This window comes from Neovison vison, chromosome 6 (genome assembly GCF_020171115.1).
Source record: "Neovison vison isolate M4711 chromosome 6, ASM_NN_V1, whole genome shotgun sequence".
NCBI lineage: Eukaryota > Metazoa > Chordata > Mammalia > Carnivora > Mustelidae > Neogale > Neogale vison.
This window is the reverse complement of record NC_058096.1, coordinates 184,384,825-184,412,447: the sequence shown is the minus strand read 5'-3', so window position 1 is coordinate 184,412,447 and position 27,623 is coordinate 184,384,825. Positions and strand designations below refer to the sequence as shown.

At 40.8% G+C, this 27,623-nt stretch overlaps 1 protein-coding gene across 1 annotated transcript in view; it reads right to left on the bottom strand.

Moving 5' to 3' along the window:
• The window catches only part of SHQ1 (SHQ1, H/ACA ribonucleoprotein assembly factor), a 102,371-nt gene extending 75,425 nt beyond the window's left edge, over window positions 1–26,946 (bottom strand). Inside the window, exons 1-6 of the mRNA XM_044253154.1 lie at window positions 26,698–26,946; window positions 21,105–21,169; window positions 17,502–17,624; window positions 16,591–16,751; window positions 7,153–7,265; window positions 133–260 (exon numbers count right to left, since the gene is read on the bottom strand). Of these exons, the coding sequence (XP_044109089.1) occupies window positions 133–260; window positions 7,153–7,265; window positions 16,591–16,751; window positions 17,502–17,624; window positions 21,105–21,169; window positions 26,698–26,840 (733 nt within the window). The 5' untranslated portion in view covers window positions 26,841–26,946. The remainder of the gene's footprint in view (window positions 1–132; window positions 261–7,152; window positions 7,266–16,590; window positions 16,752–17,501; window positions 17,625–21,104; window positions 21,170–26,697) is intronic.
• Window positions 26,947–27,623: the final 677 nt, after the last annotated feature.

Below are 27,623 nucleotides of genomic sequence, written 5' to 3'. Positions count from 1 at the left end.
AGGGTAAAGACTAAATGTAGTCTTTAAAATTAGCAAACCAAAACAGTATCTTCCCTCTATGAGGCAATTAGCATTGTGTGCTTAATAACAGGGAAGATGGTCAACAAATGAGTCTAATTTTGAGTTTCTTACCTAATGCAGCATGATTTTCTTGCTCCTGACTCTTTCCCAAAGAGGCCATCATTTCTGAATATATATCAGTCCACCAAGGATTATACTTCAAAACCTGTTCAACAGCCTCGTCTTCAAAAAAGTCAGCTCTGGAAAGAAAACAGTGAACGAGTGTGTTACACAGAACTGGGCTGGTTTTCATTTTTTAAGATTTTATCTAAACTCATCACATTTGTACTAGAAATACAAATTATTAATTCAAAGTACAGATCAAGGAAACAAGCACTGTATTTACTTTCTTTGTGGTCACACTCATCACCATAAAGTGAAAACTAAGCATTTGACTAAAGGCATAGCCGACATTTCTGCTCTCTTCGGAAACAAGGTACACAGAAGACCAGTCCTCCCCTGAAAGCCCATCTCCTGCACGGCCGTGGCATGGGGCGAAGAAGCAAATCTGAACACACAATGGACTGACTGAAGCATGGAACCTGGGCTAGTTTTGTAAGTACCATGTATTTTGGTAAGGTTACAATAAAGGAAAACACTTTTAACTCCACCAAGCAAAGGAAAATAAACATATCAACAGGAAACACAGGATACTGCATACCCACAAAAAGGCTATACACATAAACACACATACACATTTTTTAGCATGTGCCTTCACACTTTCTACCCAGAGGCAATTTCTCTTTCATAACTCTGCTAATCCTAATAGTTCCTTTGCTTAAAATGACTGAAAAAGAAAAAAGCAACCTTTGTAAAAAACAGAAAATTTATTTTCCTATACTTTACTTTCTCAGGTTTTTTTTTTTTTTAACATTTTATTTACTTAACTGAGAGAGAGACTGAGCAAGACAGAGAGCACAAGTTGGGGGGAAGGGCAGAGGGAGAAGCAGACTCCCTCCAAGCAGGGAGCCCAGCACAGGGCTCCAACCCAGGACACCAGGATCACAACCTGAGTCGAAGGCAGATGTTTAACCGACTAAGCCACCCAGATGCCCCTACTTTCTCAGTTTTAACTTGAAAAATAACTGCTACATTCAAAATACACCCCTGGAGGACATTCATTCAGAAATTACAACCCTGCATTCAAAGTTGAAAACTGTATATGCAGGAAGAGAGTGACAAAAGGTATAACTCTGGGTGAAAAATCCATTTATATTTCAGTTAATTAGAAACTCAAGGGGCACCTGGGTAGTTCAGTGGGTTAAAGCCTCTGCCTTTGGCTTGGGTCATGATTCCAGGGTCCTGGGATCAAGCCCCCGCCTCAAGCTCTCTGCTCAGCTGGGAGCCTGCTTCCTCCTCTCTCTCTGCCTGCCTCTCTGCCTACTTGTGATCTCTGTCTGTCAAGTAAATAAATAAAATCTTAAAAAAAAAAAAAAAGAAAGAAACTCAAGGAAATAGTTGATATCATAAATTGATTTTCTAGCTGAAAGTTTTATGATCTGAAATATTTTTTCTTTCAACTGAGACAGTGAAATCTTTCTAAAAAGAAGTATCATAGATAACTTACAGAATTCTCTGTATGTGCTAAGCACTGTACTGTTTTCACCCATTATTTTCTTGAATCCTCACACCGCCCCCAGGCGCAGGGGGAACTATTAATACTCTCATTTTACACGAATGGAAACTCAGGATCAGAAAATTTGTACATCATGGCCAAAGTCAAAGAACCAGAAAGAAATATGGCCAGGATCTGGGCCGAATTAAGTCTAACTCCAGAATCCACATTATTAACCAATATAAACATTCCATTTTTATGCTTGAGGAAATAAAAGCCCATATTGGACAAAACTGAATAGCAATGATCTTGAAACAGTAATTCTCAGTATCAATTTTGTCACATGCATGAGAGATATTTCAAAAACATAAGTAATATGAGTAAATGGCTAAAATGCTAAGTAAAAAAAAAAAAAAAAGGCACTGACTCTTCACCCTCTTTACCCTGTTCCAACTCCATTTGGGGCAGTGAGATTACATGGCTGACAAGACACAGGCAGTCACGGTCCTTATGGAACTTACAGCATCATGGGAGAGTCCAACAATCACAAGTAAATGCTATATAATTGCTATGACCTAATAGTACAAGCATCTACAGCAAAGTGAAATTGGGATGACAGGGAAATTGGGATGACAGGTCCCTGGAGAAGAGACTATCTAAGCTAAGAGCTGATCGTAATTAACAGTTAACCAGACTAAGAAGGGTGGGAAGGTATATCCTGAGCTGAAAAGAATAGTTAGCAAAGGCTAGGAAACAAGAAGGCACATTTAAGGGGGGTTGGGAGCTGAGAACAGCTGAAAATACTATGTTGTAGTGACAACATTGTAAGCCACGTCAAAAAACTCTATTGGATTTTTATCCCTCAAAACAACTGAACACTTAAACGCTTTTACATATGGGTCTGACATCAGTGTGTCTTGGAATATCATTCTCACTGCAGTCGGGAAAGTGGTCAAAAGGAACAAGCCTCAAGGCACAGAAATCATGGAGGCCTCAAAGAGGGTAGCAGCCATGGACACAGAGCAAAGTGGGTGGATGTGACTTAGAGCCAGAAGCCAGATTCCGTAGGATGCAGCAGTAAAGGGAGCCAGGAGTCAAGGTTTATGCCTGGCATTCCAGCCTGGACAATTCAGTGGATGACAGTGCCTTCTGATGAGACAGGTACACAGGACACCAACAGAGCTGTATAGAGACATTATGACCTCTGCTTGGAACAGATGAGTTTGAAATGTCCTTGTATAACATACAGAGACCGGTGCAGTAGGCAGCTAGCTATACAAATCTGATGCTCAGGAGAGACATGTGGGAGTCACAAGCATTTAGACAGTGACAGAGACCAAGGTAGAAGACAGAATTGCCCAGCAAGAACTTGGAGGATAAGAAAAAAGTAATCCAGACACCGGAGTGCTGATGACATTTAAGTCAAGAGTAGAAGATCCCATCTGAAAAGATGCTGCATTTCCCCCAAGAAACAAGTGATGGGGAAGAGAATTAAACAAAACATGACTTTGTAAAAGATCTCTATCACCTCCATGCCCTTTCTCCAAAAATTTCAAAGTGTTTAAATAGAGTCCCAATAGTTTAAAATGTGATGGTTTATTTCTTATTCTGTCCATGGTTAGTTTCGTGAAAAAGGTCTGAGGTCTGAGGTTGACCTAATGTTCTACTTTACAAAATAAATTTATTTCCAAATTTTTAAGTGTTGTTCATTCAACGAGCATTTACTGAGTGCCCAGTGCACAAGCAGCTTCAGGGAGATGAAGATCAGTAAGATGCTCCTGGCCATTCAGGGCTCCAGAATGTAATAGGAATGGAGACAAACACAGAATGACGTACAATCAAGATGCGCTGTAACTTGGGAGCACAGAGGAGGGCTTCCTCTCTCTGGGAGGGAGGCACCAACGGATGACAATAGAACTCAGTCTTAAAAGATAAGTAGAAGTTATTTCAGCAAGGTGGGGCAGGAGAGAAAAAGCTATCAGGGGAGTATCGTGAATAACAAGTGTGCAAGAAGTTGTGGGGTACAAGAGGAGCAATACTAAAATTCATTACTGCTGTAGTGTAAAACATGGGCAGAGAGGCAAAAGGGAAGCTCCAGAGGCAGGCACAGTCCAGATCACAAAGAACTTTCTATGCCGTGCTAAGGAGGTAGAAGTTTATGCCTTAAGCAATGGAGAACCCAGTAAGGTTTTAAGCAGATGTTCACTGTCAGTATTCAAGACATAATACTGCCGGGTTTATGGCTGATGGCTCTGTGGAAGTCTAGAGGTGGAGATGCCAAACACGACTGCTGCACTAAGGCAGATATATACGAGGACCAGAGAGACACTGAGTGAAGGAAACAGTAAAGAGATAAATAGTACCACTTCAGGATAGATTAGAAGTGTGGGGTGAGGTAGCAGTCAAAGATAAATCCCAGGTTTCTACCCTGGGTGACTGGCATGAAAAATGGTACACTCCACCAAAGAGAAAATTCAGGAAGACTTTTCAGGTAAAAATGATGGGTTTGATTTTGGACAGGTTGGAGTCCAACCTAGAGGAGTCGCTCTCCAAACCCTTAATAATGTGGCTTTTCTTCAGAGCACTTACCACATTCGAAATATTATCTGCTTCCCCACTAGAACGGAAGCCCCATGAGCACAGGGACCTTTTTATACTCATGCTAATCCTCAGGGTCTGTGACCTACCCAGCATGCAGTTCATCCAAACACGTACTTGAACAAGTAAGGGCACATGTGACAGAATGAACAGGTGAAATTTTACTCTCATGCTTGTTCCTAAGCTTGCCATTTTGAATAAAGAGCCATGTTGGGAGTAGGTGGCCCTCTTCCCAGCTTCATCACTACTACTTACAGTCTTGAGACTCCTCAATCAATGCAAAAGCCTAATCAGTATACCAAACTCTTTAAAAAATGCACAGCACTGAAAACTTACAATTTAAAATGGCACCCCAAATGCTACGATCATTTTTGTACCTTTTCTTATCTCACAATATTTAGAGTGTTGACTAAATTCTTCTATTTTTCTCCCAAAGAAGGAAACACGCAGATTTTAGGAATTGATTAAAGCAGAAGAGATGCCAACAATTAAAAAACAATTTGCCTGGGGAAGGAAAAAACAAAAAACAAAACACTCTCAGCAAGAGAAATATGAAAACTTGGCTATGATAAGCAAAACAGGAAAGCTTATTAAATAATTCAAGAAGCCTTCGACAAACTGTAGCGTAAAAATAATATCCAAAAGGAGTTACAAATGGAGAAATATAGATAATCAAAAACAGTATGTGTCACACAGTGGGGAAAAACATCACATGATGGCATCTAGAATTTACGACAAAAGATTTAAAAAATAATAGTTATTCTAAGTCATTTATATATCCCTTTGAAATGTATGAATTTTCTATATAATGAATTAACCTCACTGTGTTCTGCCTCAGGACAGATTTAAAATTGGTTTCCCAAGCTTCCAAAAAACCTGACACCATGAAAAGACATCATGACCAGTAAGGATATGTCAAACAACTTGAAAGTGTCATATAGTACACACTCACATAATATATATTATGCATTAATCTTGTACATTACATTTACATACCTAAATGTGTACTATAATACACGCGATGCATTGCCTGCAAGGTAGGTAAAAACTGAAGTAAACCTTTTCTTCCACTGTATTAACCAATAAGAACAATTTAAAAAGCACTGAGCCAAAAAAATTTTAATTGAAAATTTTAAAGAATTTTACTTGCACTTCATTTATTATTAACACATTTGGGTGAGTCAGTCAGCTAATAAAAATAATGAGTAAGAAATAACACAAAAAGGACAATTAGCCAAAGTCTTACTGCTATTGGAAAAGTCACAAAGAACCTTTACCTCACAGCTTCCACTCTCCGACCTGACCGTGACTAAATTTAAACCACTCCTTGAGAAACGGAAAGAACAGTTCATGCATATTATGAAAGAAAATGAGTTTCTGGATAAAGAAACACAGAAGATGGAGAAAAATAAGGACTGCATATAATATCACACTGCTAAGTATAAATTCCAATTTCCTAATTCTCTCAGGCCATACAGTTATTCTTCCAGTTTGAGAAGAGAAGAGATAGGCAGTTCTTCTAATTAAGCTCCCTCCCACTTGAAATTTTAGTCTTGTAAAGCTCATTCTGTTTTCATGCTGGCCCGAGAAATTTGCTGACAATGAAATTTCCCACTTTAAATATTCAGCATGATTTTAAATAGGTTTCTTCAAATTACTCTTCAGTGGACCTTTAAAATCACAATTGGAGAGATAAAGGTAATTAGAAATGGCAATGTAAATGCAGCTGAATCTCTCAGATGTCCTCCAAAATATAACATACCCTGCTCTTACCCAGTTCCCCCCAGGACGTTGAATAGTTCGACCATTTATCACTACACATCACTCAATGCATTTGCACATCACAAGATATACTTCTGCCATTCCAATTAGTCTCCCACTGTGTCACAGGAGATAGAATGTTAATCACAAGAGCAACAGCAGTTAAACTGAAATAGTGTACATGAAAAGGAAACACAAAATGACAAATGGAAAGATTCTTTTCGATTCCAGACCTAGCAACTTAGCAGTGGTATGACCTTGGACAAGTCCCTTAACCTTCTTTCCCCAACTGTTGTGAAAACGAATTTAAATAATCATTTGAGAGCACCTGATAAGCTGAAAGCACTATACAAAATAAGGGAATATGATGCTTATAGCTGCACATATAACAGTTTAGAAATTGTTGGCCTAGAGCTTCAGAAGAATAATAATTGAGGCCTGTATGAACATACGACTCACATCCTAGAGAGTCTAGCATCTACAGAGGCTATCCTCTGTGACAATCCCTTACTTGGAAGAAGTGCTACTATTCATGGCCAATGAGAGACATCACAATGTCTCAAGTGATTATTTACTTATCCATTAACTAGATAAGCTTATTAGGCAAATACAAGCCTGACAGAGACACACTGTGGTGAAAGACGTGATTAAAGTAGATGGGAAATACAGCAAACTTAAAATTAGATTTTATTTATACCCTACCACAATGAATAATTATTTGTTAATTAGACTCAGATCTTCAATTACAAGTGCTCGCAGATCAAGTGTTGGGAATACCCTGGATCAGCCAAGAAATGCAGGACATGTAGATTCAAATTCTTAAAGAAACTGAAACATCTTTTCATTTCCATATACCGTTAATTGCAACAAAAAGTCTACTGAAAAGAACTAAAAATACTCTCATGAATGCCGTGTTCTACTTTGCAGCCTCACGAGAAAACACATAAAGAAGTACATTTAGAGTTCTCCATAGCCAGAATGACCTCCTGAGAAGCACACCTTCCAAAGATCACAGAAGCGTAAGTTTGTAGGTTAATTCAAATGTCAGTTAAGGTTCTGAGCCATCACTAATTTCTAGAATCCCAAAACCACATGCCTAGCATACTTAAAAAGTCATTCAAAAATTTTCAAGTCAATGTCAAGTCAAACCCTTAATCCTCAAAAAACTCAGTACTCACAGATAATGATCAGGATCAAATTTGGCCAGCTCAGCAGCCAGGCGTTTCTGCCTTCGTTCAGCTGCAGGAGTGAAATCTGGATCCTTAATATCAATAACGTCACTCAATTCATCCTAAGAACAAACAAAAAAGAAAGAATAATTGCTATCTCCCATGCCATCACTGAAAAATTTCGCACAAAAGGCCAAAACAAAGGAACCATCTGATCGTATTACCTGTGACATTTCAATTCAAATCCAGCAAATGTTTGTTAAACACCTATTGCTTGCCAGGCCCCGCTGGACACTTTCACATAAATTATCTCATTTAATCCTTACAACAAAGTGATCAATATATATTATAGCTATAAAAGTCTACCATTAAAAAAAAAAACAAACAATAAACCTGTGTAAGCAAGTAGAAACATTTAATTCATATCTTCCCCATTTACTCATAGAAATTTGAAAGTTATTTACAGCATGTTTAAATAAATTTCTAGCCAGTCAGATGGAGGTGCTCCTGCCACATCAGCAAAAAAAAAATTTAGATAACTTTTACATGCCTGTAAAACTCTGCTTGACCAGAAATGCACTACACCTAGTCAGCCAATCTCCAGAGGCCAAGCCAACCTTGGGCGCTATACTTCCTTCCTTGTTTATTCTCCCCCAAACTAGGTGGACTGTGTGGCCAATCAGATACTTCCTATCTTTCTCTTCCTTGTTCTTTATTCTTTATCCTATAAAAGCTTTCCGCCTTTGGCCCCATTTTGTAATTCTCTGAATGGAGACCCTTTGCTTCCTGAAGTGTTAAATAAAAGTCTGTTTGTATCACTACAAATTGTCTTCTTTTTTTTTTTCTTTCTTTTAAGACTTTATTTATTCAGGGACACCTGGATGGCTCAGCCGGTTAAGCGTCTGTCTGCCTTAAGCTTAGGTCATGATCCCGGGGTCCTGGGATCGAGTTCCACATTAAGCTCCCGGCTCAGTGGGGAGTCTGCTTCTCCCTCTGCCTGCCGCTCACCCTGCTTGTGCTCATGCGCTCTCTCTCACTGACAAATAAATAAATAAAATCTTTTTAAAAAATTCGTTTATTCATTTGAGAGAGACAGAGACAGAGCACGAGCAGCGGGAAGAGGCAGAGAGAGAAGCTAACTCTCCGATAAGCAGGGAGCCCAACACAGGGTTCAAGCCCAAGACCTGGAGATCATAACCTGAGCCAAAGGCAGTCACTTATCCATCTGAGCCACCCAGGCACTCTGAAAATTATCTTCTTTCAATAGGCAAAACAGTTTGAATATCAATGGTTTGAACATCTACACAAAGACTTCCCTTTTGTTTCTTCCTAAGGTCTAAGTCAGCTGGTCTCAATAAGGATTACCAAATAAAACTTATATATAAAACTGTGTGCATTCTACTTTATAAGCAGACTTAAGAATTTTTAAGGGCAATTTAAATGTATATGATTTACTATTTTCAAATTTAAAAATCTAATCCTAAGTAATACTCAGCTTTACTGTAAAAACCTTTACCTGGATATACACACATTGATACGTAGCACGTGTCCTAGGCCAAATCCTACAGAAAACAGGTAGAGTAGGAAAACTGTCTGGGATACCATGGAGTTTTTTTCTTTTGGTTGGAATGATGAAGCCAAGAAATCTTACACAATGCAAAATATTCCTAAAGCTATACCTTTTTTTCTTTGTTCAACCTCCCCATTCCAGTTACCCTAAATGAGAAGTATGGAATTTGGAAGAACCTTCAACTGTATGAGCTAAAAGAAATCAAGGGAAATAACTTGACAGAGTGGTAAAGTCAAACTGAAAACGAGATTTGTAAATGGAAGAGAGGTTAGTGCCTGATAACCAGGTTCAGAGTTGAGAGCTGTAAGGTAAATTACCTGCAAAGAAATGAACTAAACTGAAGGAGCCAAGGAGACACTAGGATACACACAATCAAAATTTGTGCCTAAAAAAATAAAAAACAGGGGCGCCTGGATGGCTCAGTGGGTTAAGCCGCTGCCTTCGGCTCAGGTCATGGTCTCAAGGTCCTGGAATCGAGTCCCACATTAGGCTCTCTGCTCAGCAGGGAGCCTGCTTCTCTCTCTCTCTTTCTCTCTCTCTCTCTCTGCCTGCCTCTCTGTCTACTTGTGATCTCTCTCAGTCAAACAAATAAATAAATATTTAAAATAAAATAAAATAAAATAAAAAATAAAAAACAAAACCTCACTCATTCCTACCACAATCCACTTAGCTCGAGTAGTATCAATATTTAATCAAAGCACATACTAATACTACAAAAGGGTCCACAGAACTTATAGAAGTCACAACCAGAACATGTTAATACTTCTAACTACAAACATTCTAGGCAAAAACCTGATTACTGATGGTTCCCAAATAAAATTTTACATTCCAAAAGTTCCTTTACAATCGCTTTTGGGAAATTAAGACCGTATTTTCCTATAGAAATACTATTATAAAAATAGTAGTTACATGCTCATGGTAACCCGCAAGTTTATTCAATTCACAATAAACTTTAAATAGAGTACTCTAGATACAAACAGTGTAATAACCCTGTGGCAATGTTTCCATGGGAAAATGCTTTCATAGCTCCATTTTAATCCACCAGAAACATCTCTTCTCCAAGCAGGATAATCTGGACTCTTCCTCTCCTCCCTACTTGCTCACCCGCCTGCCATTAGCTCCCCCAGACACAGAGCTGGAAAAGGTACTGACGTAGGCCCTGGGGGAAGAAGCCCAGTTCTACTGTACACATAGGACTCACCTCAGCTAGATAACTACTACGAGAGTCGTTTCCTGCCCACGAACCCCAAGTCCTCCTCCCCAGTACGCATGAGTCACCCAGTCCCTTTCCTCCTTGCCCCAAGGAGCTCCCTGCACGTACCCCCGTGTACAGCGCGCACACACACACACATACATTTCTGAAAGCAGCGTGATGCAGCAGAGAAACCGAGATTGCAGTCAGACAAAGACTGCTCTAGTCTAACTGTGCAACTTCCCTAGACCTCAGCTTCCTTTCTTTGAACATGTCTGGTCACACCTCCATTGAGGGGCTGGGTACTACTCTCCTCTTGCTGTAACAAGTTACTACAAATGTAGTGGTCACAACACAAACATATCCTCTTCTAGTTCCGGAGCTCCGAGGTCCAGAATCAGTGTCCCCAGGCTCAAACAAGGGAAAGGCAAGGCTGGTTCCTGCTCAAGGTTCTAGGGGAGAATCACTTGCTTTGTCTCTTCCATCCTGGAGGGTGGCTTTCTTATTCCTTGGCTGGTGGCCTCCATGACAATGCCCTTCCTCCCTCGGCTTCCATCGCCACATGGCCATCTTTTTCCACTTTGACTCTCTTACTTCCTTCTTCAAAGGCCCCATGATTAGACAGGACCCACCTGGTTCGTGCTCAATCACCTGCCCATCACAAGATCCTTAAGTTAATCACATGTGCAAAGTCCCTTCCGCCTCATAATGTGACATGTTCCATGCTCCGGGGACTGGCACACAGACATCTTAGGGAATGGGGTGGAAAGGAGCATCCTTCTGTCTACCACAAGCTATGATGAGGATTAAATGAAATAATCTGAGTAAGGCATCAAGTACAGGGCTTGATACATTCAATTATTATTCAATTATTATCAGTATGAAATACAGATTCAATAAAGTTAGCTTCCTTTCTTTCTGTCTGCCTGTCCCACTACTGTTCCTTGTTACTCCCTGGCTGCTTTCCTACTGAGATTACCTAACCTCCCTCCCCTGCCATTTCCTTACTTCCCAAAGCAATAAAAAGAAAAAAGAGATTAAAATGTGCCGCTTCAGGGGCACCTGGGTGGCTCAGTGGGTTACGCTGCTGCCTTCGGCTCGGGTCATGATCTCAGGGTTCTGGGATTGAGCCCCGCATTGGGCTCTCTGCACAGCGGGAAGCCTGCTTCCCTCTCTCTCTCTCTCTCTCTGCCTGCCTCTCCGTCTACTTGTGATCTCTGTCAAATAAATAAATAAAATCTTTAAAAAAAAAAATGCCACTTCATTATTTCACCTAGACAAGATATAAGGTCACAAATGGGGTATAACCTGGAAGTTTCTGTGGGTATCTCTACATTTCAAAGGATAAATGGACTAAAAGAACTATAGTCATTTCAAAATACTAAATGCACTGAGGGAAAAAAATGGACTTTCCCCACAGCTCACAGCTCTGCATAATCCCTCCCCTGTCCTGCACTTCACCCTCACCTAACTTCTCCTTCTGGCTCAAATCCCCCAGCTCAAATCTACATAGCACATCTTCCATTTCTAGAATTCTGAGTCTTAGCATTTACAGTACACTTTTCATCATTCAGACTCTGTGCAAATGCCACCTCCTCCAAGGGGCCTTTTCTGGGCATCCTTGCCAAAGTGGTCACCCTATCCCCCTGCCCTGCCCTGGCCCCCCAGGCTCTCACATCACTTTTTCCTTTCCTTCACTTGTCAGTATCTGAAATATTCTTATTTATTGCTTACATGGTTACTGTCTATCCCCCCACTAGACGCTTCCACGAGGACAGGAGTCTAGTCAATCTTTTTCCTCACTGTATCCCTAGCACTGTTCCTGGCCTTCAGTATTAAATCATTCATTCAGCAAATACTGTACAAGGGCCTGCTTGGGGTGCTAGAGATCCAGAAAGAAACACAAAGACAAGGTTCCTGCTCTCAGGGGAATGGAAACTAGACAGTAAGAATGCAGCTAACCTTTCCCTCTCCCTCCTCTCTCCTCTGGCTTCCAGACTTAGGACTTCCACATGTAGCTATGTAGCCTGTACCCCAAGAAACACTAATGTCCATGGCAGCACAAGCCCCACCAGGCTCGTCTTATACACAGTCACACACAGTCGCCCTGTTCCAACTGGACCCTCAAGAAAAGCCAGAACAAACTACAAAGCAAAGTTAGCCTGGAGCAGAGCAACCCATCTATGGCATAAATGAACCAAAGGCAGAAAGATAAGAGGTTGGGACTTGTTCAGCTACAGCAGAACAGAAGTGATTCTCTCTCTTTTCTAAAGCACCATTATGGCCCCTGTTACGAGAGTCATTTGAAGAGGGTTATTGCCAAGAAAAAGTCATGCAGGATTTAAACCAGGCTTATGTTAAGTTTTGGCACAGCAAGGGCAGAGAATCTCCAGATAGAGAATGAAGACCTGTGTGCACATCTGGCCAATAGGTCTCCTGGTGCAGCTGAGGGAAGGACAGGGCCAGCAAGCCAGCATCCTGTGGCTGCTGGCAGCAGCAGTCCCAGGAGCTTGCTGGGCTGGCGCCCGGAGACTCTAGGACTGTTGCTCCTGGCAGCCACTACCACCCTAAAGCTTGTTGTGAAGGCCTGACTTTGAGCAGCCAGGGCGGTTTTCCAAAGGCGCCCTGGTGGCTGGCAGCAATTTCAGAAGGGAAAGGAAAAAGGGGAGGGGGTAGAGTAGGAGATACGTTAAAAAGAATTTGTTTCAGAAAAAAAAAATAATAATCTTCTTCTTATTATCAGTATGAAATACAGAAGTTTCCAAGCAAATGTAAATGGTTGGAAGGAAAATATATAAAGGACTAAACCTCCCCATAAAGGGCTAAATTTCTCAATTAAGAGAAGATACCTGGGTCTTGGAATTATGAATGCTTCTCTTTCTTTGTTATATTTTCGTAATGAATTTATACAGCTTTTATCATCAGAGAAAACAGAGCTATTTTTCATTTAAGGGGGGAACAACAGACCGTGAAAAAAATTAGTAAAATATGAGCCATCAGCAAAACTTCATGGATACTGTCTCACCCAAAGGCAGAATGAGAGAAACTTTAAACTTGTGAGAAAACAGTATTTGAGAAAATGGTGACGTTTCTTAAACACGTCATTTGAAAGTAGAAGAGCTGTTCTCAAATTTCTTAGTGCAGCAGTCACTTCAGTTTCTCCCAGCTGCTCCACTAGCAGAAAGAGATACCACTAACCTTACATGATTACTCAGTTTTTAACCACATGGCTTGACTGTCACAAATAGAGCAGTCACAAATGCAGACGAGTTCTGTGAGAAATACCAAGTACGTGAGATTTTTGTGCCACTAACTCATAAACACATCTACCTTAATATCCAAGAGACAGTGCACTCTGGTTTACCTAGAATTTTTGAAACTTCTCATATTTCCTGATGTCACAGGGGGAACGGGGGAGAGCCTGAATGGCTCAGTCTGTTAAGCAGCCAATTCTTAACTTCTGCTTGTGGTCTCATGTTGTAGGATCAAGCCCTGCCCCACGTCGGGCTCTGTGCTCAATGAGGAGCCTACTTGAGATTCTCTCTCTCCCTCTGCCCCTCCCCTGACACGCGCTCTTTCCCTCTCTCAAAAATACAGAGGTGGGGTGCCTGGGTGGCTCAGTGGGTTAAGCCTCTGCCTATGGCTCAGGTCATGATCTCAGGGTCCTGGCATAGAGCCCCATATTGGGCTCTCTGCTCAGCAGGGAGCCTGCTTCCTCCTCTCTCTCTCTCTCTGTCTGCCTCTCTGCCTACTTGTGATCTCTATCTGTCAAGTAAATAAATAAATAAATCTTTAAAAAAAAAAATACAGAGGTGCTTGGGTGGCTCAGTCATTAAACCTCTGCCTTTGGCTCAGGTTATGTTCCCAGGGTCCTGAGATCAAGCCCCACATAGAGCTCTCTGCTCACAGGGCAGCCTGCTTCACCCTCCCCCACTCCCCCTGCTTATGTTCCCTCTCTCGCTGTCTCTCTGTCAAATAAATAAATAAAAATGAGTCATTCCTAATGTCATGAAGGACGCCATAGTCTTCTAATTTTATTCAGGTAAGAAAATATGCTAATTCTTTAAAGCCTATAGGTATCTACTGGTTCATCCATTGGTAAAAGGTAGATGAATAAGAGCAACAATACCAGCATGGAACAGTCACGTGGAGCCCCGCACAGTGCCTCACACAGGGACATAATCAGTAGCTGTTAGCTGTCGATACACGGACAATGGAGGTCCACATTTCCTACCCAGACAGGAGAGGACTTCAGGATTCAGACTCTTTGAAGAGTTTCAAAGAGTAACATGGTATACATACATTCCACATTTTATTTAACCCCCTCTAAATCTGAGGCAGCACCCCATATTCAAATGCATTACTATTTCTATGGCAAAATCTGTGAATATGCCTACCAAGTGGGATTTTTAAAACTACTCAAAGACATCAGTTCAGATCAGGTTTTGCCAACAAACTGAATATTAAAAATAATGTTTAGGGGTGCCTGGGTGGCTCAGTGGGTAGAGCCACTGCCTTCGGCTCAGGTCATGATCTTGGGGTCCTGGGATCGAGTCCCACATTGGGGCTCTCTGCTCAGCAGGGAGCCTGCTTCCCTCTCTCTCTCTGCCTGCCTCTCCATCTACTTGTGATTTCTCTCTGTCAAATAAATACATAAAATCTTTTAAAAAATAATAATAATGTTTATTTCCAGAACTTTCTGTGATCCCGATACTACAGACATGAGTTATAAGCCTGTACTAGTATTACTAGTTACGTCATCCCTCAGAGTGTTCTCACATGATCTCACAAAGATCTCTTTTTTATCCTATGTGAAGGAAAATATGCACTCCAACTGTTTAGAATAGGAATGTTCATTTAATTAAAATTTGAACAGTCAAAAGACTTTAGATAATCAAGTGCTTGGGAATAATAAACATCAAATTCAGTGGTTCACTTCTGAGGGGGAAACAGCATGATGCAATGAGGGGCTCCAACTATGGAAATGTTTTTACTTTTTAAGCTGGGTGATAGGTACCTAGAGATTTAGTGCCTTAGGTAAGACATTCAGAAAGACATAAAGAGTATTTCAAAATAATTTTTTTTAAATAAACCCCAATTACTTATTGAACATCTTCAACAGATACCAGAACCTGTGACTTAAAGGACCTGGCCTAGACTCACTTACAGCATTCTGGCAGCTTCTCATCAAACTGGCAGATATCCCTTGAAAGGATCTTTCCTCAACAGCAGTGGCAAGAAACCAAGTTCCCCAGCCTCAGAAATGACATTCCATTGGAATGTACAATCTGTACCTAGCCTGCATGACTTGAATTATCATTCATTTAGAGCTACAGAAGGTAAGCCCACAACTGACTGACCAGAGAGTGGCTTTCAGCTAACCAACTGAGGTCCATTCACTGTAGTTTCTGCATAGACGAAACAGACTCTATTCTTACTACCTCAGAGATGACCAGGGAATGTGATTAGGGAGAGAGAATATGGAGAGACCATAATTCAGCAAAAAAGCAGAAAAGGGTTTCGAAGAGAGTATCTAATCAGCATTATCTGCTCAAGTAAATCCCAATTTTGTTCTCTTTAAGGAGTTTCAAGCACATCTTATATTTTTCAAGGGCAGAAGTCTTTCTAGTGTCTTACTCCTTTTTTTTTTAATCAAAGAGTTTTCACAAAGTAGTATCTCCTTTAGTTTTCTAAATGGCCTTACAAAGTAGGTAAGCAAATTTATCCCTATTTGACAAAGAGGAGATAAAACTTGTTTGTAGTCAAATAACTGGTCCATCAACCCAAACCTAAACAACAGTAGGAGTGGGACTAAAACACAGGTTAGCCATTTCTTAGTATATTCAAAGACATCTTACTACAATAAGCCATACTCTAGACAGATTTAACATCCTCTCCCTAAGCAGGGATAAAGTTGAAAAAAAAAAAAAAAGCTGTTTATTTTGGTTTCTTTCACTTAAGGAAAAAAAAACCCAAGTTAATGGTTCACACTTTCATTATATAACATTGTAAAGATGCATTTTCTGTAAAAAACATGGGGACAAAATAGTTCAAAATCTCCTCTCCATTTCATTCTCCCCGCATAGTCTTAAATAAAGTAGAATTTCCTATGTGTTTTGAGGAAGAGAGAGTGATGTCATTCCTTTTTAGCCTAACTGACAAATGATCGGGTTTTAACAAGAGATTACATTCAACCCCCACCAAGAGTAAATAGACAAAAGTGCCTACTGTACACCAAGAACTAAACAATTTGATCAAAAGACACAAATTCACTCTCACTGGGAACATTCTGTCTCGTTTATATTTATAAAACAGAAGAGACATCATGTAATAATTTTCATTTTTCAGAAGTATAAAACAAAGATTTCCAGGAAGTATGAGGAGAGAGGAGTTCCGTTTTGTATTTTGGAAACTTCATGTCTAGAATACTGAATGAAGTGGGGAAAAAAGAAAGTAACAGGACATCTGACATCTGTAAGCACAGTATGAGTGGGAAGAACAGCCAGAGCAATGGAAAGGAACAAACATCTGTGTCACCACTACATACAAGAAGCTGTGATTTGTGCTCTAAATACATTACCTCCTACAGTCTTCATAAGAAACCTCCAACTAGGAGCACAACTGAAATTAAAATATCCAAATGGTAAAACCCTATGCGCCAAAGTGTTTTAGAAAGACAACATACCTGTAACCGCTGAAACACTCCCGAGCGTAAATTTCCAAAGCCATAGCAGTACTGAGGATTCAGAGCACTTTCTGACGCCTCTTCATAGGGGGACTGTTCAATTTCCCAGTCGAATTCTTCATCCTCATCTTCTACTCCTCCCTCAGAAACCTCAGATGCACCTGAACGTGTTAAATATTAATTTGTTTTAGTACTGGATTCCCTAGGTACAACTTGGGGCGGGGGGGGGGGATAAAAAGTACTGGGGAAAAAAAATACCTGCCCACGTGTACCAAAAGAGACATGTAAGAATATGTGGAGCCCACTATTTTTAATAGCAAAAAAAAAAAAAATAGAACCAACCCAAAGGCCCATCAATAGCAGGATGGATGTATAAGTGACAAATGCAATGAAAACAAACTTTAGCTATAGATGGATAAATCTCACAAAAATATGAAGTGAAAGAAACCAGACAAAAAAGAACACATACCATCTGAATTATAGACAATTCAAAAGCAAGCCAAACTGAAGGTAGTAGTAACCTTGAGAGGAGGGAGGGAGAAGTGACTAGAAGGAGGCTCTGGGTAGGATTCCAAAGTATTGAAAATGTTCCATTTCTTGACCTGGGTGGTATTCATTTTATTTAACTCACTGAATTGAAACCTCTGATCTAAGCTTGAGAGGCCATGGTTTTGCAAAAGACTGAGATGCTGTTTTGCCTGGTCCAAAAACATGACTGAAATACTGGTTCTTTTCATTTTTAAATTATATGTCACCAAATGAGCTATTTTGCATTTTCATGTGATGTCCTTACCTTATCACCTGAAGGATTTTCCTCCAATTTCCTATCTGCTATATCTCTTTTCCCCCTAGAAACACACAGCATTCCAAATATTCTATTTATCTTTATTTCTTAACTGCAATAAACATACCTATCTCTTCCACAAGTGGTTTCGCAGTCCTGGATTTTCTTGGTGCCAGAAGAGCAGTTAGCATGTTCAGCCCCTCAAAATGCTGGCCAGGAGTTTCTTTGGGCAATCGAATGGTAAAAATTCCTTAAAAATAAATTTATTTTACACTTAGCTCTATTTAAAAATTCAAAGACTTCACAAATAAATCTGAGAAATACATATCTTGGTAAATTATAATTCTATTTTATAGGGCTCCAAAATTATGCCCTTATTACACAGTCAGTGAATAAAAACCAGGATAGTAAAAGGCTTCAATAGGGTTTTTCAGAATCACTGATTCAGCTGTGACCTCTACAAGAAATCAATCTGCGAAAGCTGCAGAATACTTTAGTCTTACACAGTATTCCCTTAACCTATTGATCATATTAAAGTCTAAGTCAAAACCTCTAAAATTTCATTGCCTGAAAAGGTAGTAGCTTAGAATTAGCCCATAGCCACTTATAACATTTACTTCTGGACTTAAAGGAAAAAAAAATCTGAATATCTGATCCAAAGAACAGGAGCAGTTCCAAAAACACACAAAATCTCAAAGGAATTATAGCCTAATAAAGTTTTCTGATATCGCCAGAGACATAGCCCCAAAGTCTAAGGCATACTCAAATTCTATCTATATACTTCTTCTTTCCCTGACTGGGCTTATCAGCTTCCTCCAGGTTCCCCCCCATGAACTTATATTACATTATATACTACTCCGAATTTTAAAATATTTTACCTTTTTCATTGTACTTAACCATACTCTAATAGAGTTGATCCTTGAACAACATGGGGCTTAGGGCCTATCCCCCTGTACAGGTAAAAATCTGTGTATAACCTGACTCCCCAAAAAGTTAACATCTAATAGCCTACTGTTGACTGGAAGCCTTATCAATAACACAGTTGATTAACACATACTTTGTATGCTGTATGTATTATATATTGTTCTCTTGCTACAATAAAGATAAAAGATGAGATACCACCTCACACCAGGCAGAATGGCTAAAATTAACAAGTCAGGAAACAACAGATGTTGGCTAGGATGCAGAGAAAGGGGAGCCCTCTTACACTGTTGGGAAAATGTAAGCTGATCTAGCCACTCTGGAAAACAGTACGGAGGTTCCTCAAAAAGTTAAAAATAGGGGCGCCTGGGTGGCTCAGTGGATTAGGCCGCTGCCTTCAGCTCAGGTCATGATCTCGGTGTTCTGGGATCGAGCCCCGCATCGGGCTCTCTGCTCAGCAGGGAGCCTGCTCCCCCCCCCCTCTGACTGCCTCTCTGCCTACTTGTGATCTCTCTCTCTGTCAAATAAATAAATAAAAAATCTTTAAAAAAAAAAAAAAAAAGGTTAAAAATAGAGCTACCCTATGACCCAGCAATTGCACTACTAGGTATTTACCCAAAGGATACAAACGTAGTGATTGGAGGGGTCACTTGCTCCCCAATGTTTATAGCAACAATGTCCACACTAACCAAACTATGGAAAAGAGGCCACATGTCTATCAACAGATGAAAGGATAAAGAAGATGTGGTAGGGGTGCCTGGGTGGCTCAGTGGGTTAAAGCCTCTGCCTTCAGCTCAGGTCATGATCCCAGGGTCCTGGGATCAAGCCCCACATCGGGCTCTCTGCTCAGCGGGGGGCCCGCTTACTCTTCTCTCTCTGTCTCTGTCTGCCTCTCTGCCTACTTGTGATCTCTGTCTGTCAAATAAATAAATAAAATTAAAAAAAAAAAAAGAAGATGTGGTATATATATATGTGCAATGGAATATTACTCAGCCATCAAAAAAAATAAAATCTTACCATTTGCAACAACCTGGATGGAATGAGAGGGTATTATGCTAAGCAAAATAAATCAATCAGAGAAAGACAATTACCATATGATTTCATTCAAATATGGAATTTAAGAAACAAAACAGAGGAAGCACAGGAGAAGGGAAGAAAAAATAAAATGAGACAAAAACAGAGAGGGAGACAAACCATAAGAGACTCTTAACCATAGGAAACAAAACTGAGGGTTGCTGGAGGAAAGGTGGGTGCCAGGATGGGGTAACTGGATGATGGGCATTAGGGAGGGCACGTGATATAATGAGCATTGGGCGTTATATGCAACTGATGAATCACTAAATTCTACATCTGAAACTAATGATATACTATATGTTAATTAACTAAATTTAAATATAATTTAAAAATAGTAAAAGAAAAAAGAAAAAATGCTATTAAGAAAACCATAAGAGAAAATACATTTACAGAATGGTATTATATTTATTGAAAAAAATCTGCATATAAGTGGACCTACACAGTTCAAACCCATGTTATTTAGGGTTCAAGTGTATATCAAATACAACTCAACCCAAATACAACCCTCCTAAACCCCTGGGTACTTTTTTTTTTTTTTTTAAAGATTTTATTTATTTATTTGACAGAGAGAGATCACAAGTAGGCAGAGAGGCAGACAGAGAGAGAGAGGAGGAAGCAGGCTTCCCGCTGAGCGGAGAGCCCGATGCGGGACTCGATCCCCGGACCAAGAGATCATGACCGGAGCCGAAGGCAGCGGCTTAACCCACCGAGCCACCCAGGCGCCCCCCCCTGGGTACTTTTAAAATTTTATAAATTTGTTTCAATATGCAACTTACCTGCAATTAAAAGCAGATACTACTTTTCCTACCTAGAAAGGTAGTTTCATCATATTTCATTATTACATTAATTACTGTGTTATGGGTCACAACTTTGTCATTTAACTCTTTCATGCCATCCTTCCTCCCTTACCCTAGTTTACTGAGATCAACAAATATTCACTTAATAAATAAACAAGTATCTTATTGATGAAATCCAATGGATAAAGGAAAATCCAGTGGTTTCTCCAAAAGCAAAATAAATGGTTTCAAGGCTAGCTGAAATGAAGAACCTATCAATCATGAAAAGAAAATTCAGTCAGCCTTTAAATGCCACCTTTGCACAGTTTCTCTCCTACCTCCACATTATTAGATTTTAAGTTCAAAAAGCACACAAGAAAAATACCCACCTCTTTTTAATTTTAAAAATTTAATTTTAAAAATCACCCACATCTATTTAACCAATCACCTCACATAATCTGACTTTTAAGTGGATGAAGCGCTTGGATGGCTCAGTCTGTTAAGCCTCTGCCTTCAGCTCAGATCATGATCGCAGGGTCATAAGATTGAGCCACGCGGTCAGGCTCCCAGTTCAGTGGAGAGCCTGTTTCACCCTCAGTCCCTCCCCCTGCTTGTGCTCTCTCTCTCCCTTTCTGACAAATAAAGAAATAAAATCTTTTTTAAAATAAAATAAAATAAAGTAGGGGAAGTAGAAAATAAACTTCCAGAAAAAAGAAACAGAGTATTTAAGTAACTTTAAAAGAAACTGCGAAGTACTTTAAAGGACTGAGAAAATTGTACCTGTTAAGAAATCCATGAGTAATGGGCATTGCGCTTGTTAAGAAACAATAAAGTATGACCAGGACAGACTGTATCTGCAATACATCTAAAGGTCACCATCAAGTCTCAAAGGATTACAACGAGTTATTCTAACAGGAAGAATCCAAAGAAAAAAGCTAACAAAATTCCAAAAGCAATACCTTTATCTGTATCATAGGATCCTTGTTCCATTCCATTTTCCACAACTCTTCCAGGAAGGGTTAATCTGCGATTTAAAATTAAGACTTCATTAAGTCTTTAAAGCACAAAGTATAATAAGTGACCATCAATGAGAGTATACATTTGCCATTGAAATCTATCAACCATTTTAAAAGGCAATTCCTCAGCATTTCTTTAATATTTTATAAACAAAATAACTTCCATCTCTTTCCAAGCTGAGAAACAAGAAATCGCAGATGACTCATCATTCTGTTTGAAACTCCCTAGTCACCAATAAAAGCAATACTGAATGGAAAAAAAAAAAAAAAAGTAATACTTAAGAAAAAGCCACAATAAATACTAGTTATCACTATTGTTACAGTACTTTCAACTTCCTAATGAATAGAAACTTGTTAATATACCTGGTGCCACAGGAGTGGCTCAAAAAAGATGGACTAACTGGCTCCTTCCTCCACTAAAAAGAATTTTAAAAATGGAAAACAATAAAGAAATAACAAGACCAATTGTTTATTTTGGGCAAACTACTGCTTTAAAAAAAAAAAAAAGTGTGTTTCTCAAGTCTCATTATTACTATACAGAGATTTCCCCTTCTTTCACACTAAAAGAGATGAACTGATTTCTCTGTTTCCAGTTTTACTCTCTTCATTCAGTCCTCCACTGAGGCCCCGGAAGAACTTTTCTAAAATGGAAACCAGACCATCGCTTTTCTTCTGAAAAAACTTCTATTGGTGCCCGACACCAGCTAAATAAACTCACTGATGCCACCTATCAGACCAGCTCTCACTCCATTCCAAACTTCAAATGTGAGGTTCCTTTCCTTTCCCCCCTGCCCTCTGCTCCCTATTCTACCATCATCATCATCATCACCATCCTCACCATCAAAACTTGGCAGGTCCCAAAGGCCCAGGGCCTCACAACCTAGTTACCCCTGATCTTAATGCTTCCTGGAGCCACAGTGCATTTCCAAACCAAAATCCCTTCTAAGCCCAACAGGAGTTAGTTTAATGCATAAATTCGCTTGTTATAATGATGACAAACACTAACTTTACTGTCGGAATTTGAATTGAATCCCAGCTCTGACATTTACCCCCTCTACAACTTTCTTTGTACAAGTTAATCAGCTTCAAAGCTCATATTGTACAAAGAGAAAAATAACAGACTCTACCCCAGGGTTACTGCGAGAAGGAAAGAATAATGCAAAGGGCCCAGTGCGTGGAAGTAGGTAAACATTCCAAAGATATGCTCTATTAATACCAACTTTCTTTTCCTAAACTCTAAGTATAGAGTTAAATTATTATTTTTTTTTTTTAGATTTTATTTATTTATTTGTCAGAGAGAGAGGGAGAGAGAGTGAGCACAGGCAGGCAGAGAGGCAGGCAGAGAGAGAAGCAGGCTCCCCGCCGAGCAAGGAGCCCGACGCGGGACTCGATCCCAGGACGCCGGGATCATGACCTGAGCCGAAGGCAGCTGCCCAACCAACCGAGCCACCCAGGCGTACTGTGTGAGAGTGAAATCCTATCTGTTCACAGATCTGTCACCCAACTTCTCAAGGAGATGAGCGAGGTTTTATTCACCTCTGGTATACTGTAGCAAACTCTAGTTTCTTTTTTTTTTTTTTAATTTTTTTAAAAGATTTTATTTATTTGACAGACAGAGATCACAAGTAGGCAGAGAGGCAGGCAGAGAGAGAGGAGGAAGCAGGATCCCCACTGAGCAGAGAGCCTGATGTGGGGCTCAATCCCAGGACCCCAGGATCATGACCGGAGCCGAAGGCAGAGGCTTTAACCCACTGAGCCACCCAGGCGCCCCGCGAACTCTATTTTCAAAGATAGCCTGTATCACATCACTCCTCCCAACTGTGGGGTCTAGGTCCTCTCCCCTTAAAACTGAGCAAGCTTGCAAGTGTCCATCAATAAATGAATGGATAAAGATGTGGTGTGTACACACACACACACACACACACGATGGAATATTACTTCAGCCATAGAAAAGAATGAAATCTTGCCACGTGCAACAACATGGATGGATCTAGAGTATCATGTTATGTGAAGTCAGAGAAAGACAAATACCATTATTTCACTCATATGTGGAATTTAATAAACAGAACAAATGGAGGAGACAAACCAAAGAACAGACTTTTTTTTTTTAAAGATTTATTTATTTGAGAGATAAGAGCATGAGAGCAAGAGCAAGGTAGGGCAGGGCCAGAGAGAGAGGGAGACAATCAGACTCCCCATAGAGCAGGGAGCCAGATGCAGGGCTAGTTTGCAGAACCCTGAAGCATGACCTGAGCCAAAATCAAGAGCCAGCCAACCAATGGACTGAGCCACCCAGACTCTTAAAGAACATACTCTTAACTGCAGAGAACAAACTGGTGGTTACCAGAGTGGAAGGGGGTAAAGGGATGGATGACATAAGTGATGGGGATTAAAAGTACATTTATGGCTTGCATGGAGCACTGGGTGTGGTGAAAAAATAATGAATACTGTTTTTCTGAAAATAAATAAATTGGAAAAAAAAGTACATTTATGAGTATTATGTAATGTACAGAATTGCTGAATCACATATACTATAAACCTGAAATTAATACAACACTATATATTAAATATATGGAATTAAAATAAAAAATAATTACTGTTTTTAAAAAATTAATTCACATTGTCGAAATATTTTAACCAATACAATAAAGCAGAAGTGACAGTGTGATTTCTGAGGTTAGGTCATAAAGGTGATATGAACCTGCCTTGCCCCCTGGAATACTTGGCTTTGAAACCTTCAGTTCAACCTCCCCAAAGGAATCCCAAACTAGACCATGCAAAGACACCATATAGGGAGGTCCTGAGAGTACACAAAGAGGCGCCCTCCCCCAGCCACTCCACCAGTCCACAGCTGCTTTGGCCCTTGCTGTTCCAGGTCCAGCCACCATGACTCAAGTGATTTACAGATCTCAAGTCAGAACAGCCCAGCCAAGCCCTTACCAAATCCCTGACACACAACCAGGACAAGGGAGTTAAATAATTATTGTTTTACAACATTCAGTTTGATTGGTTATGCAGCAACAGATAACTGAAACAGTAGGCCCTTGTAATAAATATCTACTGTTCATTGAACAATTGATTGCCTGGGCAATCACCAGGCATGGTAATAAAAACAATGCATGTATTATCTTAACCTTCACATCAACTCTTTAGGATCCCTAATATCAGTCCCATTTTACAAATTAGGAAACTGAGACCAAATAACTTGCTGTAAGTCCCAGAACTATTAAGTGTGCTGAGACCCAGGTGCCCAACTCCCAAGCCCCTGCTACCCAAGGAATAGATGAGCCCATGTGAAGAACACTTTTTTTATATAAAGATTTTTATTTCTTTATTCAATGGGCAGAGATCACAAGTAGGCAGAGAGGCAGGCAGAGAGAGAGGGGAGAAGCAGGCTCCCCGCTGTGCAGAAAGCCAGACGTGTGGCTTGATCCCAGGACCCTTAGATTACAACCTGAGCCAAAGGCAGAGGCTTAACCCCCTTAGCCACCCAGGTGCTCCAAGAACACTCTTTAAACTGTTTCATACATAACCTTTTATTTGGTCTTCATCAAAGCTCCCAAATTTAAGCAAAGTGGTTTCTACTTTGAAATTTGTTATTGTATTTTTTATTTTACATTCCTATCTCATTTAAGATTTTTTCTCTGGGCCTCTGATCCTTCATCTGTAACATATGTAAGTAACAGAAACTACTTTGTAGTACTGTCCTAAAATCAAATGAAATAATCCACATAAAGTATAGACCTGAAATAAAAATTCGGTAAATGTTCACTACCACCCACATCACCTTACTCCCACTCTTCATGTCTTGCCTTAAATACCACTTCTTCAGAAAAGTCTTTCCCTGACCACATTACATTTAAACATTTAAACATTTAAAAGGCTCCCTTTCATTTTCTATCACTGCACTTTACTCCTCCCTTCAGAGCACTTACCACAATTTTTAATTATATGTTTACTTGCTCCTTTATTGTTCTTTCACCACTAGAATGTAAACTACTCAAGACACCACCATATCCCTGATACCAAAAATCCAGCCTGACATAAATAAACCAAAGTTAATAAATGAACTAAAGGGGCACCTGGGTGGCTCAGTGGGTTAAAGTATCTGCCTTCGGCTCAGGCAATAATTGCGGGGTCCTGGGTTCGAGACCAGCATTGGGCTCTCGGGGAGCCTGCTTCCCTCTCTCTCTCTCTGCTTGTCTCTCTGCCTACTTGTGATCTATGCCTGTCAAGTAAATAAATAAAATCTTGAAACAAAATTAAAAAATAAAGGAACTAAAAAATAGGAAAGTACAGTATACACAAGTAGGTGCATTAAGTCAGGGCCTAATGGAAACCGGAGCAACACTGGTTCAGGCTCAGTGAAGGAACCAGCTTGACTCAAGAGGCAGTTTTTATTAGGAAAGCACGGGGCAGGAAAGGGAGTTGCAGCTACACCTGAATGAGAAAGATTAGGAGAATGGAGTTTACCTAACAAGCAAGGGAAGGACAAGGGACTGATAAGGTGATAGAAAGAATAACCCGACAGCATCACCTGTAAAAAGAAGCTAATATCGGGCGCCTGGGTGGCTCATTGGGTTAAGGCCTCTGCCTTCAGCTCTGGTCATGATCCCAGGGTCCTAGGATGGAGTCCGCATCTGGCTCTCTACTCAGCAGGGAGCCTGCTTCTCTGTCTCTCTCTGCCTGCCTCTCTGTCTACTTGTGATCTCCGTCTGTCAAATAAATAAATAAAATCTTAAAAAAAAAATGCTAATATCAATGCCTATTTCCAAGAAGCGCTATCAAGACGAAATGAGATACACATAAATACGCATACGGAATTTGCTTCGTGAGTTGAATGAACAGTTAGCTGTTACTACGGTTGTTACAGTTTTGCAAGGAGAAAATGCAAACAAGTGCTGAAAGGCCCTCATTGAGAATGGACAACCGCCACAATTAAAGGACAAAATGAGAGAAGTAGCAGACGAGGAAAAGGTAGGAGAACGAGGCTCGTTTGGTGTCCGCGAGGCAAAGGAAGGAGAGAATATCAAGAAGTGGGGAGCGGTCAGCCAAGACGTCGACACAACTCTAAAGAGAACGGGGAAGGAGAAAAGTCGAACGGACGGGTCAGCTGGGAGGTCAGCGCGCACCATCCCAGGGCAGGGGAGAGGCTGCAGGACCAACGCAGGACGAAAACAACGGGGGAAAAGTACGGGAACTACGCTGACGGGACAGAAACAGCAAAGGTTATAAGGCTCCAAACGCCACGTTTTACAGCGGCTGGAAATCTCTTTGCGGTGGGGATTTAACAAAGTTAAAGGCGGAAACGAGCTTCTGCAGCATCTGGAACGCACATCTGACGGAGTCACTTCGTCAGCACCAAGAGCACCTGCGGAAATCTCGGAAAAGGGCAATCGGTAATTCGAGAAGTGCTCCCTCGCTCTTTTCCTCTTTCCTCGCTAAGTAGCTAATGGGTAAGTAAAAAATGAATGAATCGATCAACTAATCCATCCCCTAAATTCGCTCTTTCCGAGGTCGGACAGCGGGAACTCGCCTGAGAAAGTACGGCTTGGCGTAGAACTTGAAGTCGACCCCCTCGAAGTAGACGTCGAACTCCGAGACCCGGGCGTAGGGCACGCGTATGGCGATGGTCAGGAAGTCGGGGTCCTGGCTGAGGTCGAACGCCGGGGTCAGCATGACTGCGCTGGACTCCGGCGTCCGAGCTGCTCACGCTCCCAGCCGCCGCGCTACCGCCACTCCAACTCTGCAGCGAGTCCCCACACGCCGGGACCCAGCCGGCTAGCCAGGGTGCTTCCGGCTCGAGACGGAAGTGCTCCTGCGTGGGGCAGGAAGTCCCGCCCCCACGCCGTTTTCCATGGAGACTAGACGCTGTTAACGGAGAAAGGGCCGGGGGATCCGACCGCTGGAATTGAACCAAGAATATAACTTGGAGAAATCCGGACAAGAATCCTCTTCAGACCCATCAAGCCTGTTTCGAGAGCCATAGAGATGATTTTTAACAAGCATTAGCTTTGCAGGTAGAAAGACCTGCGTTTGAATCCCTTCTCGGCCACCTGTCAGCTGTGAGTTCTTGGCAAAGTTACAAACCCTCTCTACGTTTCACAGAATGCTTCTTTAAAATGACAGTGATACTAGTCCCTTAGAGATGTGAAGATAACGTGAAATTATGCAAGTAAAGCTCTAACAACGCACCTGGCGAGTTGTCAACGCTCCTTGTGTGGAAGCAGTCACCGCAGTAGCCACAGCAGCGTCGTTACTGTGGTTTCCCTTACTCCTCACCTGCCTGGTCACCAACTCCCCTTTCTCCCTCCCTCTCCGTGTTTCTCTGCTCATTTCTCCTCCTCTCCCTTCCCCTCTCCCTCTCTTTTTCGGCTACTTTCTCTCCCCTTCCGAATTCCTTATTTGAGTATTCTCGTTTTTGGAGCGTCCACTCCACTAACCTCATCCTAACCTGCACTA